This window comes from Athene cunicularia (genome assembly GCF_003259725.1).
Source record: "Athene cunicularia isolate RWA chromosome 11 unlocalized genomic scaffold, athCun1 chr11_part1, whole genome shotgun sequence".
Lineage (NCBI taxonomy): Eukaryota > Metazoa > Chordata > Aves > Strigiformes > Strigidae > Athene > Athene cunicularia.
In genome coordinates, this window is record NW_020799113.1 from 19,650,759 (window position 1) to 19,671,763 (window position 21,005).

Genomic DNA, 21,005 nt, shown 5'->3' on the forward strand with positions numbered 1-21,005 from the left:
TTTCTATCTCTCCTATTTGGAGCTGTAGCAGCGTACTTAAGGATGAAGCTGTTCTTTGTACAGTATTTCTGAGGTGCTCCTGGCTGCAGACTGGTCGTGTTGCAAGGCTGTTCCCCAGCTGTAATGCTAAGTGTTGGATGTTCATTCCTGTCTCTGGCTGGTAAGGAGAAGTAGTTACAGTCTAAACCGAAGCAGCGTTATAGTAAAACTTTCTAAAGCTGAAGTGAATCTTGAAAACCAACTCCTTTGTAGTAATAAAGGGAGAAGCAAAGAAAAGAGGAGCTGCTTTTTAGAAAATCAGATTTTTGGGAGAGATGTCTGGAACATTTAGACTTTTCTCTGTACCTTTCTCCAGATGCAAAACCTTGCAGAGGAGGGGTCTGGGGAGGGAGGTTACTTCTAAGTATGACAGGTGGTGAAATGCAGGGTCAGAGCTGGGATTTGTTCAAATGTAGTAACATTTTGTAGAATGTTAAGGATGTAGCCAAACGGGGAAAAAAATCCTTTGTCTTTTTAATTCTAATATTTTTCCCCCCACAGGTATAGCCTTTACAGACCTCCCTGTAAGTACACCTATTTTCAGTATTTTAACTAAGGATGTAAACAGAAGGGAGGGGGAAGAGTGTGTGTGTGTGTGATTATTTTTTTTTTCCTGTTTGATGCCCTGTTAAAAAATTGTAACGCACATTGATGAATGATGTGGATGCTCCTTTTTCTGAAATTTCGTAATCCTGTGGCTGGGTTTGTGGGCTACTCACGTGCCTTCTCTCATCCCTCACCACCTCTAAGAATATGTTGCTCCTGCTGGAATTAAAGCAAGGATTCAAGCTTCATTACAGGTCACTGTCTTCCAAATGCAGCTTCAACTGTGGAGAGTATATTTGCAACGTCATTGAGTAGCCCCTCATGTCCCATCATCAGAGAGCCAAAAAATGCCTAAAGATACTATTCTCAGCCTCTTCCTGTCTCATACAAGTTTTGCAGCCCTGGTGGAGTTGTTCCCTTTCCATGGTGTGGTTAAGGAGGGTATTTCTGGAAATGAAGGTCAGGCTTAGCTGGCTGTAGCATGTGTGCTCATTGCATGGGTTTTTGAGAAGCCTCCACCCATGATGAGTAACCAGCCCCTGGAATTGCTCACAGAATGTATTTGGCATCCATGTGGGGCTGATAGTTACTCCTCTGCTTCACCAGCCCTGATACTGAGTTACTCTTGAGGGCAGTGACACCTGCTGAGTTGCACAAGGCAGTAACATCTAGCTGGCTCTTAGAAGAGCATGACTTTCCCAGTGGGTCATGAAAATGTTCCTAGACAAGGAGCAGGTGTTTAGGAAAAGAAGATAAAATCAGGTCAGGCATAAACCAGTACATCCACTGCATCCATTTCTGTCATACATAGAACTTCTTGTCCTTGAGGTTGCACTCCAGTCTTTTTACTTAATAACCCCAAATAAATTTCCTCTGAGGAATTTCTTAGTTTCCATAATTTGCTTAGACCTCCAAAGTGATTGATTTTCATGGCTGACTTCCATGTTGTGTGGCAGAAAGCTTGCTTCTCTTTGTTTTGTACCTCCTGCCAAAAAATTTATTTTGTTCCTCTATTTTTTTTGTGTTGTAAGAAATAATGACTAGCACTCCCTGTTCACCTTCCCAGTGGGATTTATGGCTTTACAACTCTCTCCCATATCCCAGCCAGTGTCTGCACTGAAGGACGTTCCAGTTATTTCATTGGCCTGTCAATACAGCCTTTTTTTTTTTCTTTTGTTCCCAGGCTCTTTGAACTTGGTAATGTTGCAGTATATTCTAAACCAGAAACCCTTTTTATGTGGGTTGTTCCACAGTAGTTTATTGATTTGATTCAAGTACAGTTTATTAAAGTAAAAGAGTATTTTACCTGTCCATGAATATTAACCTTTTGGTGTGAGGTCTTGAGACAACCGTTCATCCATGGCAAGAAGACACTTCTGTGTTATACTCCTTGGTTTAGGTGCTCTTTGTTTTCCCTCCGGATATAGATTACATTAGGAATCAGTTTTACCATAGTCCTAATTTTTTCACTGTTTTGTCTTCTCGTTTGGCTAGACTGCTTCTCTTTCTGAGATGAGAGCAATCTTCATGTTGGGATAGATATTTACTCTTTAATCAAAAATAGATATCCAACACACGCACCATTGTTTTGTCATTTACAGCCAAAGTGTTGCTGTTGGGCTTTGCAGCACAGATTTGGCAGGCTGAAATTACTGTCCTGCTTAGCTTAACTTGTATCCTTTTGACCCAGGAGTGCAGAGTGAGCTGATGTATATACATTTAATGTGCACTTGTAGGCTGTTCACACCAGTGTTGAGTCTCTGTTACAAACAGAGGATGAACAGCTGAGGAAGATGCATGGGAGCAGCCCAGACAGAAGGGCTCTTGCAGCACTGAGATCTCACAGTGCCGCAAAAATTGAATTCAAAACCCTCCTGAGCCCAGGACATCCCCCCATCCTGCTGTTTCTTGATTTCACCAGATCATCCTTACAGGATTTCATGCTTGTTTGTCTGTGTGTCCTGTGCAGAGGAGATTTTGTTTTAGTGCTAAAACTGGAGGAAGATCTGGTCAGGTGGTTCTTGGGATCAGCTATTCAGATGCCTTGTGGAGGAGTTTCCAATGGTTGAATGGTATCTCTGTGCCTTTTACCAGCCAGTTTGCTGACTTGTTTTCCATGGAAATCCCCTTCTGGCTTTTACAGCATCAACTAATCCATAACAGTGTTTTTCTGGGCCAGGAAGGAGAACAGTGGATACCCTATAAGACTCCTACTGTTGAGAATTATTCTCCCTGAGAGAATTTATCTCTAAAAAGAGGGCAAGAGAAGCTTGACTGTGTCATTTCACCCCCTAACTGTGGAGCAAGCAAGAACAGACTTCTGCCTCCATGTGGATTTTGGACATCCGTCTCCATGTGCTAAATGGCTCAGTTGCTGCATCTGCTGGCAGCTTCTTCTGAAGGATACCTATACCCCACTTCCATCATTCCCATACTCCTTTTCCAATATCCTTCCCATGAATTACTGCCTTCTTCCCTCTGCCTTCTTTCCCTCTTCACCTCTGTATTACATGCCCTTTTCTGGCCCTTTTTGCCCCCTTGGTCCATGGCTTTTTAGCTGGTCTCCCAAACAGTTGAGGTTACTGCCCTTTCCTGAAGAAGGGAATGCTAAACCCCAGATAGACTTTTGGTTTAAATATTACGTCTATTGTCAGAGATTTTAGAAGTTTTGAGGTAGTAGGGAATTTTAAATTGATAGAACGTGCAACTGGTATTTTTCATTTATTACAGCAGCGTGATCCTGGCTCGAACACAATATCCATTCATTATAAGGTAAAGAACAGAAAACATCCATCGTATGAAAGATACAGAATGTAATCTATGTTCTTCACCTGCTAAAGCTGCAGTCTAAAAATTTAACTGCAAACAAGAATGGGAACAGGCATCTTACCTGAGTGACCCTTGAGGTTCTCTGGTTTGAGCAGCTTGACACACACTTTTTGGCTCTGGCTCTGTTCCTTACCTAATTACTGAATTCCCCCTATGAGGGGCTGTGGGTTGAAAACTTTTTCTTGCATTACAGTCTATGTGATGATGGTAGCACACATCAGTGAGAAGCTTGGCCAGTAAGCCCGTTTATTTAAGCTTGAAAGTTATAAAATAACTTTTAGGGTTGGCATGTCAGTGAGATTACACAAAGAATTAATTTGACTCTTCAAAATGTTACTAGTCTAGAAATTGTTTCCTTAAAGTGCTTATTGCAAAATTCCCCTTTCAGAGGCAAATGATGTAGAAAATATTTTGCAATATTCACAAAGTTAGGAAGTTGAAATGGATACTTTCCGTTGAAAACCACATTTTATTGTGATAAGTCTCACACGCAGTGAAGCATATTTGTTTCACCTTGTTTCAGTTCCCTCTAAAGAGTGTTTGCGTTTGTATGAACATACAGTGAGGGAAAAAGTAGCCTTTTGGCTTAGCACAGGCTGAAGTTAATACAGAAATAATTGCTTGCAAATAGAAGTGAATATCCCACAGAGGGAGTTTTTCCCCTTTTTACCAATTTAAGTCAATGCTTAGGCCTAACTCTCTTATTGACACAAGCCTGTATCAGGTTTATCCTGCCTGTCAGTTTGCTAAAACAATAGGAAATGTAAGAAAACAGAATGTGAAAGAGCCCAGGATGGGATTGCAGGGGTGCAAAGGGACAAGAGGATTAAAAAACAAGTCAAGGTGAACTAGGGGGTTGTCAGCAACTGGCCAGCAACATCAGAGGCAGGAGGTGGTCCAGATGTCATAGGGAAGGTGTGCCTCAAGAACTTGGCAAGAGAAGCATCTGTCTGGTCAGTGGGCTCTGGGATGATGTCTCCCTGCATCTGGCAGGGTGGTGGAGATACGTGTGGTTCCCAACAGTTGCTGAACAGAGAGGATACATCCCACATGTGAAAAATGGAATTTTAACTTGGAGATGATTTGAGAGAAGATGGGGATTAGCAACTTCCCCTCAGAGATGAACATATGTAAAACTAGCTGAAAAATACATTATAGGTTTTAAATTGTGGTATTTTCCTTCTAACTTCCAAATATTTTGGGTGTCTGATTCCTGGCTTTGGAAGTCCTTGGGTTCATCATACTAAAAAGTTAAGTTAATGAAAAATTCTAAAGTATGGACTGTGGAAAAGATTTGATCCCTCATTAGAGGTATTTCCTTATCAGCTAGGTTTGAAAGAAAGGAGAGACTGACTTTAAATATAATGTTTTTTTCTGGTAGCTCATCCCGTATTGTGCTGCATTTTCTCTGCACACCTCTCTAACCCAGTGACTTCCTTGGGGTGAGAGTAGGAAAGGAGGAGGTGTGCTGAGTCAACAATGATGCAATCATCTTGATTTCTGATTTCCAGCCTGAAATTTTTAATTTTTTTTTTTAGATTTGATAATTTCAAAGATAGAGCAGGTTGGCCAGGACCTTCTCCAGTTGAATTTTTAATATCTCTGAGGACAGAGATGCTGCAGTCTCTCTGGGAACCTGTTCCAGTCCTTAATCATCCTCAGAAGGAAGAATTTCTTCCTTATGTCCCATCAGAATTTCCCTGGCTGCAGCTTGTGCCCGTTGTCCTTTCACTGAACACCCTTGAGAAGAATCTGTCCCCACATTTTTACCACCTCCCTTTTGGGAGTGGAAGACTTTCAGTTAGATTTTCCCTTTTGCCTTCTCCAAGCTAATTTCCCTCAGCATCTCCATGTATGCCATGCACTCCAGCCCTCTGACCATCTTAGCAGAATTCTGGACCCCATTTGTGAATGTCTGTCTTGTCTTGGGGATGTGGTTGTGGAAGCAGGGAACCAAGTACAGTACCGCAGATGTAGCCACACCAGTGAAAGCAGAGAGAAGTAACCACTTCCCATGACATGCTGGCTCCTTTTCTGCCAGTGTGATTAGGATTCTGCTGAGTTCTGCTTTGTAACAATCTTAACACCTTTAGTAAAGAGTAAAATCCACAACTACAGTAAGTCTCAAGGGGAGATCACTGACGTTGCCAATGTCTCAGGTCTCTGCAAATAGTTGTAGGCAAGCTCATGCCCCTTGCTATAGAGGAGGAGAGAACCATTCTAGCTTTCTTTAGGATAACCATCTAACCACCAGTAGTAGTTCTTGCTGGTTTGACGTAGAAAGAGAGGTCTTCACTGATCTAACATTTGACAAAGGTTCAACCGTGAGCAAGACACCAGAACTTCAGTTTCACTATGTGCATTTGTGTGCCTTGCCCAGTGTCTGCTTTCTGGCTGTGTCAGTCTCCAGTGTGTTAGAGCAAAGTGAAAAAACCCAACACCAAACAGTTCAAACAGATTTCTTCCTAAACCCCACAGGCTATCAGCACATCCTCTGAAGCGGAGGATTAGTGAAGTTTTTGTTGTAAACAGAAAAGTAATTTGTGCTGCAGAAAAGTAACATGACAGTGAATGGAACATGCTCTTAAAAAAAAATGTGATCCAGAGTAATGAGAACCAGGCACCCTTGTATCTTTTCTGATACCGTTTCTCTTTTTCCCACATTTAAGTCAGCTCAGGGATTCAGTTTGCATCCATAAGCTTATTCTTAAAATAGCCATAATTCAGGGAACTTCTAGATAGGCTATGACCACCTATTTTCAATCAGATCATATTTGGAAGCTCAATTATTGTCTTAATTTTAGAGGAGTTTTCATGGTGGTAACCTTTTTCTTTTCCCCATGTTCTGGTGGGGGGTCAAAGCTTCCATTTGGATCCATATGCTTCTTCTTAAAATGAAATTAATCTATCAGCAGTGGTATTTCTTGTGTGGATGGCTTGCTGTCATGGGATCTTGAAAGACCTAACCTGAGCTCCACTACCATCCATTCTCTTTTCATCAGAGTTGTTAAAATATTCAGACAGCAACTTCTAAGGAATAAGAGACTTCAGCTGAAACATTGGAGAACGCATAGATCTGTTGATTGAGATGATGCCCCTTTCATTTTTTGTTATTATTATTTGCTGGCTCTTGAACTTTGGTAGAAATTGCAGAAAACTAAGCCAGGAAGTGGACATGCCATAGACAGCAGTCATGGCATCAGTCACAGACTGCTGGGGGTTCGAACCCATTGTTCTGCTTGTATGCAATAACTTTTAATAACTGCGCAGTAAGTCATGTGGTTCCTTGAGAGGTACCTAAAGGGCTGTTCCCCCTTCCAGTACATTTTTCAGTTTAAAGAGCAGCTCTTGTCTTACCAAACCATGTAACTAGAACCAGAAAGAGAAAGCTGGGTTTAATACAGGTTTCTTTTTCTTCCTTCCCAGTCAAATCTCTACCCTACAGTGGGTCTCCAGACTCCAGGAGAGATAGTCGATGCCAACTTTGGGCAGCAGCCATTTGTGTTCGACATTGAGGACTACATGAGGGAGTGGCGAGCGAAGATTCAGAGCACCATTAAGCGGTTTCCCATAGGAGACAGACTAGGCGAGTGGCAAGCCATGCTGCAGAAGTAAGTCTCTGTTCTGGTGTTCAGCTTCTTTCATTCTGTTAGGCTTTAAATTTTAATGCTAATTTATGCTTTCTTATGGCAAAAACTGTCAGTCAGTGCATTTTGCTCAAATTGTTTTACCCTCTGTTTTGTTGTTTGGTAGTCTTTCCTGTGTAGATTGCTGCTGTTTCAAATGTAAAAGATATGAGAGAAGTTTTCAGCCAAAGACTGCATGAAAGCTTTAGGAATGGAAAAACATACACTTCGAGATGATGCACTGGGGGAAGGGGATGGAGAGGACACCATAAAAACTCTTAACATAGGAGAAAAGCCAGTATGTAAATCAGCTGAATTCAGAAATGAAAAAGCAAGAAATAGCTTACACCAAAGGCTTCCAAACCCAACCTAAATGAAAATGCAATTATAGCATTTTATAAATTTATCAATATTGAGTGCCTTTCTCATTGCAAAAATGGTTGAGTGGAACTTGATGAAAACAATTGACAAGAGTTGTCAGAGGTCAGGAGTATCTTCTGCCTGAAGAAAGACAGAGTTGACTTAAGTCTCCACAGCTTGGAAACAGGTAATTGAGGGAGGTGGACTGTAGTTGTCTGTCAGTCATTTACACCGTGAAGAGCATAACTAGAAAGTGATTATTCAGTTTTTTAAAGCACAAGAATTGGAGAAAAAGAACCTTCCCGCTTAAAAACTGGTGGAATTGCTGCTGCAAGAAGTTGTGGTGATTTAAGTGTAAGTGGATTTTAAGAGATACACATTTAAATATTCACAGTAATTCATGGTGGCCAATTCCACAGTTATATTTGAACCCCCCAAGTCTATGGCTGTTGCTTCCATCTCTTATTGTTTGTATCTCTGGTTACAGATAGCTCTGTGTTTCACCTTTTTATTATATTCTTTCCCTAAACACCTGACACTGGTCACTACAGCAATGATTGCATCCATGTGATCGTTCTTGTTTTCTGCTAGTCTTGTATTTAGTTATCTGTACATAATTAAGGGCAACCAGCAAAGCCTTTGAAAAGCAACTAACAGAAGCTCTTGAAAATAATAACAATAATATCCTTCTTCAAGAAAATAAGGAGTGGGAGGTCTGCCAGAGAGTTTGTAGGGCCTGTAGAGGATTGCAATATTAAAAGAGACCTTGGGGAAGATAAAACCATATCCAACTGAATTCTTTGACTTTGTGTCCAGAAATCAGGTAGGTTGTCATGCTAGGATGCTTCTTTGTGAGGGGCTTGGCAGAGGCTGTGTCTGGGATTGAAGTATCTGTCAAAAAAAAGCACTGGAAGAAATAGGTGAGGGGAAGTGGAGTAAGTATCTAATCCCAGAGACTTTCTCCACTTCCCTCACCTATTTCTCACCTCCTAACAGGACTCAAGGAGAAGACACGTGAGCTTGTGGCTGTAGAACAAATTTTCAAACTGCCTTGAGTCAAGAGAAGGGAAGGATGGTGCCATATTTCAGGAAGGGTTTCAGAAAAGTCAGGCAGCAACAGACTGAGACAACCTTGATATCTGGCTTGCACAAATCCGTAGAAGCACTACTGAGGGGTAAATGCACTGGGCATGTGGAGAAATAGGACATGGGTTTTGCAAAGAGGAGCCAGCAGACACATGGATGTGGTTCTTGGGCTGCTGTCTTTGCCTTGAAGTCCAAAAGGCTTTTGAGAAGTTCCCTTGCTGCAAACTAAGGGGAGACTGTGCAGCCAGTGGTTGAGGGCACATGTCCAATGTGGATTATGAGTTGTTTAAAAGAGAGACAAGGGAGGGAATGAGTGGGTAAGGGATTGTCACTTTGGGAGCAGGACTTGGAAGCATGCTGGTAGTGTCTGTGGTGTTGAGGGTGTTCAGAAATGGCTGGGAAGAAGGGACCCTTCAGGAAGGAATGAGATCTTTGGGTTATAATGAATCATTGCATGGAAATGTCAGCTCATTTTTTTTGATAGCAAGCAGAAAAAAAAAAAGCTAGAGTTTGTTAGGAAAAAAACAGAGGACAAAAATAATTCTGTCACTGTGTGAATATGTGGTGCACCCTTAATGTGAATACCATGTGATGTTTCTGTTCTTTCTCTCCAAAAGTATGTAGTAGAAGTGAGAAAAACATGGAAAGAAAACAAGGCAGGATGTGCAAAGATACGGGGTGGGTGTAAGGCAGGGAACAAATATACAGACTCACAGCGTTGAAGGATATGATTGTGAGGGGTAAGGCAGAAGTGTGAAAAAAGTATCTTGAATAGCCTTGAGAAAGTGGTGATGGAACAATTGTACTGCAAGAATTAAAGGGCATCAGGTGACCTTCTGTGACAAGGGCACCCACTTAGTGGATGAGGATGTTGTCTACCTAGAATTTAGTAAAGCCTTTGACACTGTTCCCCACAGCATTCTCCTGGAGAAGCTGGCTGCTCACGGCTTGGACAGGCGTACTCTTCTCTAGGTAAAAAATTTGCTGTGTTGAATGGAGTTCAGTCCATTTGATGGCTGGTGACAAGTGATGTTCCCCAGGACACAGTACTGGGGTCAGTTCTGTTTTAATATCTTTATCAATGGTCTGGATGAGGGGATCGAGTGCACCCTCAGTCAGTTTGCAGACTGACACCGGGTTGGGCAGGAGTGTTGATCTGGTTGAGGGTAGGGAGGCTCTGCAGAGAGACCTGGACAGGCTGGATCGAGGGGCCAAGGCCAATTGTATGAGATTCAACAGGGCTCAGTGCCAGATCCTCATAAGGTACCCTGAAAACATCATGGATTCAGAAAGTGGCTGGAGACATTATTAGAAAGAAAAATCTATCAGACCTACAATGTAGAGAGATACAACCTCTAGGACAGGAAGTATCTGACCTGTCACTGGAAGCTGGAAGGGTTATGGGGAAAAGTATCCTTTCATATGTGCCTTGTTCCTTTATTTTTTTCTAGGTGTTTGCTTTTGCGAGTTAGGAGGTACAAGTACTGGACTAACTGGGTGTTTGGTCTGACCCAGCATGAATTAGATGTAACAACTGGCATTGACCTTAATTTTTATTCTGATATACTGGATTGTTGAGTTTATGGGGTCATTTCACTCTCTGGAACGCATCTTGTCAGGCTGTGGAAAGACAGGATCTGCTTTTGGAACGTTTGCGTAGTAGCCAAAGAGCATGAAGAGGTTCACTGATATTTAAATGGAAATACTTAGTTCCTAGTGCTCAAAAGGCAACTTGTTCAGAAAAAAGTGTGCGCACTGCATCTTTGAACATAAAAGCACCTGCATTGCTTGAGAGCACTGACCTTTCAAGCTTAGTTTTATGAATATGTTAATAGCACAGGTTCCTGCAGCACTTAACACTAAAGTGTTTTTTCCTTTCCCTGGTAAAACTGACCATTTTTAGCCACCCCATTGTTAAACTGAATATTTAGCCCTGTTGGACCTTTCCTTTTATCACATGGTAACACGATTTCTTTGAGAAGCCTTGTTGAAAGACTGTGAAATATCTTTGGACAACCAGGTGGACTGCAAAAGTATCTCTTCTCTGCCTGTTCCAGATGCCCTCCAAAAATGTCACAAATAACCTATGAATTCCCTTTACAAAACCTGTTGATTCTTCTGGAGTAGGACCAGTTTATCCCTTCATTTGTTCCTTGTGTTCTCCAGAATTGTTTCTTCTGATGTGCATGATGGAGGTGTCAGGGTCAACAGTCTGGAGTTCCTCATATCTCCTTTAGACTTCTTTTTAAGAATCAGCTTCACGTTTCCCATCTTCTTTCAGTAGTTAGGTTTAAGTCAGGGCTTGTACATCTTGCTAGTCATCCAGCTGTTTCAGGTTGGATCTTCAAGCTCTTGGGCCAATGTTTACTCATCCTGTGGCTTTGTTAGGATTCATATCTTACTTAATCTCCAACTGCAGCTAATCATTTCCTTCCCTTCAAAGACTCTCCTCCCTGACAGATCCTGAGAGGCACAGTCTTAGAGAGGCTCTCAATGGGGAAGGTTTGCTATAGGGAGTGCCTCCCTGGAAAGCAGAGGAAGAATTAGCCTGGCAGAATTTTCCATCTGTGCTGCACTCCTGGATATGCTGTCACCGGAGAGGCTGATCTGACAAGGTTTTCAAGTGCTTGAAACCTTGAAAGAGACTCACATGGATAACTCTTCTTGTGTGTTGTTACAGCCTTATAGGATCTCTAATATTTCTAGCTCTTGCTCTAAGGAATGTTGAATAGGAGTCATCTGAGTCTTGGGATCGGCTGGTGTGGTTGATTGTGGGAGAAGGGATGGTATAGGTCCCTATTTCTGATAAAGCAGGAGGACTCGGCATTACACGGAATCATTCAGGTTGGAAAAGACCCTTGGGATCATCGAGTCCAACCATCAGCCATACTCTACAGAATCTAAGTGGTACCAAGCAAAAGGAGGAGAACTTGGTGTAATTTGTAGGGAAGTGTGCAGCTGACTTCTGTTTCAAAGAAGAAAATCCACAAGCAGTACAGGCCTCTCTACCACCACCATGACAACTCTGGGTGAGAGAAGCACCTCTAAAGGCAGCAACAGAGATTACTGCTTGGGTGATTCGAGCCCTTGTGCTCTCAACAAGTTCCAACCAAGGCTCCCAAGCAGTAAAAGCTATTGCCTTGGAAAACCTGGGATTCTGAAAGGTTTTTGTTGTCTACATGAACGTGTCACATAGGTCACAGTGGAGTGCGATAACGTTCCCCTAGAACTTCAGGAGAGGTACCCTGGGATGCAAACATGCTGCTGAATGTTTGAGGGTGTACAGCACTGCAGTAGTAAGTAGTTGAGACACAACTGGTAACTCACTGCTGAAAATTAGCCTGGCGTAGTGACCAGGATGTAATAGTGCTTGTGTACCCACGCAGGGACACTTCTGTGATACCATGGGCAGAAGTGGCATAGGGAGGAGCTCAGGTTTTGTGCAGTTTTGTAGAGCATTTAAATCTTTGCAGCCTCTCACTCTGGCTACTGAAATACACTGAAACAAGAGTTGGCTCTTCCCCTCTGTTCCTGCCAGCCTGGATCACTGTGTGCAGTGTTTCAGCCTGGCTGAGCCAGGGTGACCTGGCTGCTGTTTTTAGAGAGGGCTACACTTTATTATGCCTGTCTGTGCCATGCCAAGGGCAAAGGGCATGTCTTGTACCAACAGTGGACAGAAGCCCTTGTTTTTAAAACAAGTTTTAAAAATTACACACCTGCTTACAATGTTAATGCCTGAAAAATATTGTTGACTCATAAACTACTTTCTTGTACTGAAAGTAGCCAAGTTGAATGTGTGTTTTGAGCTGTGACTTGATAGATCAATACCAGCTTCATCATGAGAAGCCTGTTTTGAGATTCATCACTAGGAGCTTTGAAATCCTGTGCTGAATTTTCAGGTTTTGTTAAAACCCAGCGAACATTAATATTTGCCTGCCACATCCTGGGAAGGCACAAGTGCTTTAGAAATGGTCTGTTCAGAAAGACATTTTTGTTGTGTTTGTTTTGACAGTGATACTAAGCCCTCCCCAACCTTTTTTAAAGTACAACTTAAAACTGTGTTAATGTTTGTAAAACCAGTACTGACAGTCTACTCTTTGTAAATCAGCAGATAAAAATATCTGAATTTTTAGAATTCATAAGGAGATTCATAGATACAGTTGCTGGCAAAATAAATGATGGAAGAAACTCCTGACCAGAATCTTTTTTTTTGAGATCTACTTGAAAGCCATGAACCTCTCTGAAGTTCAAATTTTATGTCTGTGTAGGATGTCACTGGCAGTAACGCAGTACTGAGCTCTTCCAAGTGACCCTTGGACAGCAATCATTAAATAAATATAAAACAGTATATGCATTTGAAGTCTTAATTTATTTTTTTTCCCCTGTAAGGTGAATTTAGTGCTGTCTGCTGAGGATGAGGTGCCTATCTTGTAAATTTACACTGTCTGGACCCAGAAGTAGGACCGTGGTTATGTCCTAAGCAAGCTGAGTTTGGTCACTGAAATTGCCACTTCTTTCATGTTGATTTTTTTCTCCAGTGTGATTACCCCATTTTACCAATGTCTCTTAATCTGTTTGTATTTTCTAGTATGGTTTCGTCATATTTGGTTCATCATGGGTACTGTTCAACAGCAACTGCCTTTGCCAGAGTCACAGACACCACGATCCAGGAAGAACAGACCTCAATAAAGAATAGACAAAGTAAGTCTCTTGGTTTAGTTGTTCCCAAAATGTGGCCTGCTGGCCATGTGTTGTCTTGAGGACTCTGCAGAGGAATGAAGTGCTGTGGAAGTAGAAAAGTTACTCCACGACAGTACAAAGCTGTCCACAGCACACTGCTGACTTAGTGTTGCTGCCTGTGGGTCAGTAGAGCTTGGGGAACACTGCTGGAAGCACTTTTCCCATCATCACTGTGTCCTCTCCACCCTCTGCCATCTCTGCCTCAAGAATTGCCCTATTCTTTTCTTTGTCCGTCTGCTCTGAGAATTGACCTGCATGCCTGGCAGTATTGAGTATGATAAGTCTTCTGATCAACTTTGTTAATTTTACTCAGTCTTGTTGAAAATGAATAGCTGAATCCTGGAAGAGATGAGGTAATTCTTAGCTTTGAGTCCAGCAGTTTCACACATCAGGCTAAACATAATATCTAGGGCAAAAGGTGCTTTCTGGGAGATAGTGCCAAATCAGTGGAGAATGGAATAATTACCTTGGACTTTACCTGAACTGACATCACTGTGCACCAGAGATCCCTTTGGATTTGGGTTCTTTGATGTAGTCTGTTGCAGCAGGGGCACTTTCATTAGCATGATCTCAAGGACTCAGACACATCAATCTGTTTTAACTACAGCTCCTAGAGTTAATGAGTCTTCCAGTCCCTTTGCACTTCTTGTCTTCAGGTGAATTTTTTGCACACTAAGGGGTTTGCAAATTTAAAGCCAAAGTGTTTAGCTCACAGAAGGTGAAGAATTTGTATTCTGTGTCTGTTTTGGTTACTACTGTTTCCTCTGAAGTGGCTCATCTCTCAGCTGGTAAGGCTGTAAGTGCTTTTTGTTCCTGCAGAATAAGTCTTGCAGCTTTCTCCTGCTGTACTTTTTTTTTTTTTTAGCTTTTCTATTCAGAGGCTCAGACTGCAGAGTCACAGAACATTGGTGTGTTTTCTGCATTCTCGTGGCTGTTGAATGCAGGCTACACCCCGCTCTGTACATTTCCCTTCCCTTTGTGAACCGTTTCTCATGTGACTGTTTCGTATCAGGAGCATCGTGCCCCTTTGTCACTCGCTCTCCATACATTACATACGCTTAGCCAGCATTCAGGTTCATTTGGGGACTCTGCTTAGTACCCAAAATAACTTGTAGTTGCACCCATAAGTGCTGATGGGCTTTGTGCTTTCCAGGTCATGCATTATGCAACCCTGACCCCAGCCACTGTTCTTGCTGGTGTGGTTTTAATTGGTAAAGGCGTATGGGAGGCACACAAGACAGTGCAGTCTCGTTTGTCTGAGGACAGGTGACAAGGCAGATGGAGGGAAGGAATATAGAGCTCTGAAGTTGGGGCTTAAATAAAAGGTGTGAGGAAAACACAGATGGGAAAACAAAAAGAGGGGAAAATATAAAAGACAACGACATCTGTGAGAGTTGCCAAACAAGACAAAGAAGAGAGCTGTCAGAAGCAGTGAGACATGAAAATGGACATGCAAGTAAGTAGAAGAGTGAAATGAAGGAGACTGTGCAACACACGTTGGTGTGAGAGCCATGACTTTGGTTTTATCTTTCAGCTACAATAACAAGCAAATAAGCACTGAGAAGTGGGAGCCAAGACAAGTCATTGCAGATTGTTACCGGGGTTTGCTAATGAGGATTACCAGCCTGGTCTTCGAATTGCTCATGATTTGCAGAAGTCACAGCTGGTTGTTATTACAGCCTCTGCTTGCAAAGCACCTCACAGGCAATCCAAAACCTTCTCTCTGTTATTTGTAAGGAAACCTGGAAAAAACAGAGGGAAATGCAATGCATTTTTAGTTTTAAGTACACTTAGAAAAAAAAGTAAAATGTGAACCTCTGTAGAGCAGCAGCTTCTCTGAGTGTTCAGGGATGGGATCTCAAGTCTTGCACTTGTGTCTTCTGACCCACTGAAGAAGCGTATGTGGGACATGAACACCCAGATTGATAGATGGCTTCTGCCTTGTATCTTTGCACCTCCTAGAAGTGTACAACTTGTTGAACTCTTTCTAGCTTAGTCAATAGCTGATTTTTGGAGCTAACTTAGAGGTGCCACGTTCTCATTGCAAGCCAAGCTCAGGTTACTTCTCTGGGAATATATTGAGGTGGGACTTGCAGGAACCCAGTTTTGTCGGTAAAATTGCTTCTGCTTAGAGCTAGGGGTATTGGGAAAAAAGTACTGTGCTATGGTTTAAGCCCACAGACCCCCTAAGAATACTCTGCTTATCTGATGCTCAGCCATACATATGCTTCCAAGTGTGAACCATCCAGAGGATGTGATGTGGGTGTGATCTAAGGGCTTCTCCTCTGAAACTGTAATTTCCCCAGCAGCCTCCTTGCTCCCAACCAGCTCTCATGTCTTGCTTTCTTTTCCGTTGCTTCATAGCTCTGTGACTAAAGGACTAAAGTCCCAGAGCTCCCCACCCCCGTGTGCCTACCTCATCCTTCAGATCTTTCTTCTCTTGCTGTTTCTGAGCTACTAACAAATTCTCCCTCATTTTCACAGGCTTTTCTTCACCCTAATCCATAATAAACAAAATGTGGTCCCCAGTTCTCCCTAGCCCTTGTACAAGGTGGTAGTGGGGAGCTGTGTGGCGTACATGAGACAACTCTTCTGGCCGTTCTTGTTGGCTGGTCCTGTGTGTCAATAGGTCTCCTTTTGCTTTCAGGAATACAGAAGCTAGTATTAGCAGGCAGAGTGGGAGAGGCTATAGAAGCCACCCAGCAGCTCTATCCTGGCCTCCTAGAACATAACCCCAACCTACTCTTCATGTTAAAGTAAGTATGAATAGCTTTATACTCCCTAGTGCTGAAATGTGTAGATGAAGGAGAGAGGAAAGAGGCTGTCTAGCCATCCAGTCTGGCTGCACACCTTGGCCTGAATTCAAACTGCTTGATAGCCCTTCAGGAGCAGGTGGACATAGGTTCAGTCCTTTGCACAGTGCTTGTAGCAATGTAAATGTAGCCCTTCTGTTGCTGCTCAGACCTAGTATGGCTTTGCCTCATGAGGTCAAGCAGAGGCGGATGAAATCTTATGGAGATCTTGCAACACTGGAGCATGTAGCAGTTGCTATGAAGGTTCCTAGAAAGGCAGATGTATGGAAAAGGCTATCTGGGGTAGAGACTAAAGGAAAAAAGTGCTTATGTGGCCTAGTTCTCCCATCTGTATAGAGTGTCTCTCCCCAGCCTCCTGAGACATATAAGGATAAATCCCAGTAAAGCTAAATGAGGAGCTATGCTCATTGTCACTGTGGATATTGCATTTATTACCCTTCCTTCTCTGTTTTTCATTGGACATCAGTATTTCAAAGTTGATGGAGTAGCAGGGGAGCTATAATGTTCGGCATATTTAGTATTTTTCTCCCTGAAAAAAACCCCACAATTGAATTTTGGAGTACCCGCAGAGGTGGTGGAGATGAAGGGAAGAGTTTCTTCTTAGCACAGTGGAAATAAACTTACTTTTGGGGAATGTCTCAGTGTTCACTAGCATCAAAGTTGCAGTTTCTGAACTTCTTCCTCGCGATCAGATCACTTGCAATACAAAGGTAGTCTGAAATGTACTTTTGGAAGCCAAGAAATTTAACTCTTATGCAGTTTCTAGGACTTCTCCACTCGGTAACTAAGGAAACTTACAATGCAGAGCATCCTGGCTGTCACGCACCCTTTTCTCCTTCTTCCCTCCTATGAAATCAGGTGTCGGCAGTTTGTGGAGATGGTGAATGGGACAGACAGCGAAGTACGTTGTTTCAGTGCCCGCAGCCCCAGATCCCAGGACAGTTACCCCGGGTCCCCCAGCTTAAGTCCTAGACATGGATCAAGCAACTCACACGTTCATAGTACCGGTAAGTGTGTTTTCTGTGTCTCCCTAGAGTAAATGTCAAAGGTGGACATGGTTGTGTATTACATTACCTGCTCCTTTCCATGCATTATTCTATGACATTGTTCCCAGAAAGAGTGGTCAGAGAGTGGAATAGGCCTCCTGGGAGGGGATGCTGTGGGGGGATGTGGGGTAGGGGAGAACTTTGTAGAGTAGGACTGATGGTTGGACTCGATGATCCCGAGGGGCTTTTCCAACCTGAATGATTCTGTGATTCTGTGAAATTCTCCTTTCTTTTCTGATACCCAGCTGAGAGGACATACTGGTAGCATGGGTGTCTCTGTACTGTTACAGAGTTGAGTTTGCATTAGTCATTTTCCACAGACAGTTGTCTGCAGAGCAGGTTTTTTTCAGAGTAAAGAAGCTTTTGAAGGTGGCCTTTTAGTGCAGCTGCTAGTGATTTAGTGTTTCACTGACTGAGCTATAAGCAAAAAACAAAACCTGTTTCCTTTACCTTGGAGTCTGCAAAAGAATTCCTTTCCAGTAGGAACCAAGCAGAAAATGCACCTTTCCGGCCAGCTGAGCAAAAGATTAGAGGGATGCCTTGCATGAAAGCTTCTCCCTCCCCCATGGACTTTACCTTGCAAGCTCTAAACATTTGAGAAGGGAACAGTTCTGTACCTGCAAAACCCATCTCTGGAGCATCAACTCCTTGCAGTTTGTGAAATTAAACTTTAGGATTTGAAGTGGAAAGAACAAGATAAAGCAGGACACCTAAGATACCTTCCCTAGATAATTTGTGACTATGGCTTTGTAGATGGAATGGGCCAGGGAGTATGACATGCAGAGCCCCTGAAAATGATCTGGGCTGCTTCCTTGAACTGCTCACAGCCATCCGAGTGTATGTTGTTTTGGTGTTCCCACTGCTGCTTGTGACAAACTGTGGGCAGGCAAACATTTAAGGGAAAGGAAGACAATTACTTGAATGCCTTCAAGCTGTCACTCACCTTCCCAAGCTAGGATCTTTGTTTCCTGTATTGTGTTGTGAGAAACCCTGGGTATGTTTCTCTGGCTAAATAGTCAGAATGATCCCATCAGTCCATAAAAGCTCTTGGTAATTCCTGTTGTCAACCAGGAGATGCCTACATTAAAAAAATCCTGTGATGCAAGGCAGTATTCATATATATATTTGTCTCTGTACATGGGACATCACCTTGCACAGTTCTTTCTGTCAGACCTTGGACTTTCAAAATAATGATCATTTCATCAGTGCATGTTTCAAAGATTAAGCAGAACTATTGTGCACAGTCTACTGCATCTTTGTCATTAAAATGCAGAAAACCAACAAAGATGTTGTTTGAATGTGTTGTCATGATAAAAATATAAATATATTCCCTAGCTATAAATACAATCATGGGATCAGCTGATGAATTTGGATATATCACTATCACTTCTGGAGGAACAGCCATGCCAGGTCACATCGTCTAAGCAAGATCCTGTAGTCAATATTGGTTGCTTAGGGAAGAATATATGAAGAAGGCAAGCCCATAGTGAGGTTTTTCCAAAATATTATTTAAGCCCCAAATGATTTGCAGTTGTCTTGGTATTAAAGAGCCCCTGTGAGTTTATCCAGTCATTTCTGAAGCTGTATAAAACCTGTGGGTAGTGACCAAAGGTTTGTGTCCGGTGTCAGTGAGTTCCACAGCTTGATAGGCACCTTTTGTGTGTGGATGAGATTTCAAGCCTGAGTCTCCTTTCAGTTCTCCTAAATGAGGAAGGTTAGCTTGTGATTAAGAGAGTTGTTGTTATTACCAAGTGTTGTGTGAATCAGGTATATCCCTAATGTAAGATAGGTTGTGGAATGCCTGGGAAGTTCTGCTTGCAAAAATACTTGTGATGGCCCAGTTTTCACCTGTGTTTTCATTGTTTTCCTGGATAAAGGATTTATGAGAAATATTTGTGAGGAGAGAGTTTGTAAACTTCTTTACAAACCACCCATGCTTCATATTTCAACAATATTTTTTGTACTTGTGTGAACTGTTTCTGCCAATCTGCCAATTATTTACAGCTCATTTTTCAAACTTCCTTAAGCTCAGATGTTGCTGGTGAGCAGTGGGGTTCCTTCCATATTAATTTGTGTATTCTTTAAACCCCATTGAATTTAAGAATGATGAATCATAATTTAAGATCTTCAATCTTATTTTGCTTTCTTCCTTTGGGGCCTGCTCTCTTGCTAAATTGTTTACTTCACAATAGAGTGATATTGTCGGTATGGTCTCATTTTTCCATTTCTTCTTGACTTTCAGGAGCAGATAGTCCAACCTGTAGCAATGGAGTCATGTCCACAAAAAGCAAACAGAGTCACAGTAAATATCCAACACTGAGTTCATCATCTTCATCTTCCTCCTCCTCCTCCCCCTCATCTGTGAACTACTCTGAGTCCAATTCTACAGATTCTACCAAATCTCAGCAGCACAGTAGTACGAGTAACCAAGAAACCAGGTATTTTTTTTCCTTTGTAGATGCCTGAGGAGAGTGAGATGGTGGAAGAGGGCTCAGTCTGCTTTCTGAGGAGCCAGAAAGACACCTGTCCTGCTCTTTTGAACAACAGAATAACTCTTTGTATCTACAAGGTCATTACTGTTCCCAGCAGACACAAGTCTGTTACAGTTCCCCTGCTCTGGCTCAGTCTTGGAGGCTCATCTCATAAAGAATATTATGATGCTCTTGTATTCAGGCACCAAGCTGTCCCATTAAACTGATGCTGTCAGAGCCCAACACGATTATTGGCATAGAAGCTCTCCTCTTGAGCCTGCTTTTGTTGCTGCTGCCTCAGCCAGTCGATTACTGCTGCTAAGCAGCTTGCCTGCCCTTTAGTGGGTGAGGCAGCAGCTCAACTCATTACTGGGTTTGTACAGTGCCCTCTTGAGTAGTTTTCTTGGTCTGCCTCTACCTGTTGCCCAGTTCCTTTCAGATGAGCCTCTGAATCAGCAGTAATTTGTTTCATACTTATAACAGCAAGTCAGACCTTTAGAAACCCTCCCTTCTCCATGAAGCCATAGGTGGTCCAGGAGAGCGATGTAGTTACTGCTGCATTTACTGGAGTGTGGAGCATATTGAGCCGTAGTGAGAACTGAGCTTCCTTTGGGCTCACTTTCCAGGGTGGTGTTGCAGGGCTGTGCGAGGCCCTGCTGGAGCAGAGAGTAAGTATCCTTATGGTTAGTAGAATCTCTTGCTAATTGCAGCTGGCACTCATCCTCTGAGTACTGTGCCGAGCACAGTTTGCAGGACAGTTTGTAGTCTCTATCGTGACTTCTTGAGAGCCATACAGAATCACAGAATTGTCTAGGTTGGAAAAGACCTTGAAGATCATCCAGTCCAACCATCAACCTAACATTAACAGTTCCCAACGACACCAGATCCCTCAGCACTGGGTCAACCCTACTCTTAAACAACTCCAGGGATGGGGACTCCCCCCCTGCCCTGGGCAGCCCATTCCAACGCCCAACAACCCCTTCTGCACAGAAATCCTTCCTCAGAGCCAGTCTAAACCTTCCCTGGTGCAGCTTGAGGCCATTCCTTCTTGTCCTGGCACTGGTTCCTTGGTTCAAGAGACTCATCCCCCCTCTCTGCACCCTCCTGTCAGGGAGCTGTAGAGGGCCAGGAGGTCTCCCCTCAGCCTCCTCTTCTCCAGACTAAACCCCCCCAGTTCCCTGACCCGCTCCCCATCAGACCTGTGCTCCAGACCCTGCCCCAGCTCCGTTGCCCTTCTCTGGACACGCTTGAGTCATTCAATGTCCTTTTTGTAGTGAGGGGCCCAAAACTGAATCCAGTCATCGAGGTGCAGCCTCACCAGTGCCGAGTACAGGGGTAAGATCCCTTCCCTGTCCCTGCAGGCCACGCTATTGCTAACACAAGCCAGGATGCCATTGGCCTTCTTGGCCACCTGGGCACACTGCTGGCTCCTGTTCAGCTGGCTGTCAA

The 21,005-nt window shown here is 43.0% G+C and overlaps 1 protein-coding gene across 2 annotated transcripts in view; it reads left to right on the forward strand.

The window, feature by feature from the left end:
• RANBP10 (RAN binding protein 10) overlaps positions 1 to 21,005 on the forward strand; it is a 79,914-nt gene that overhangs the window by 52,780 nt on the left and 6,129 nt on the right. For both annotated transcript variants that reach the window (XM_026856856.1, XM_026856857.1), the window contains exons 4-9: positions 541 to 563; positions 6,841 to 7,025; positions 13,075 to 13,187; positions 15,874 to 15,982; positions 16,898 to 17,046; positions 19,328 to 19,523. In XM_026856856.1, coding sequence (XP_026712657.1) covers positions 541 to 563; positions 6,841 to 7,025; positions 13,075 to 13,187; positions 15,874 to 15,982; positions 16,898 to 17,046; positions 19,328 to 19,523 — 775 coding nt within the window. The remainder of the gene's footprint in view (positions 1 to 540; positions 564 to 6,840; positions 7,026 to 13,074; positions 13,188 to 15,873; positions 15,983 to 16,897; positions 17,047 to 19,327; positions 19,524 to 21,005) is intronic.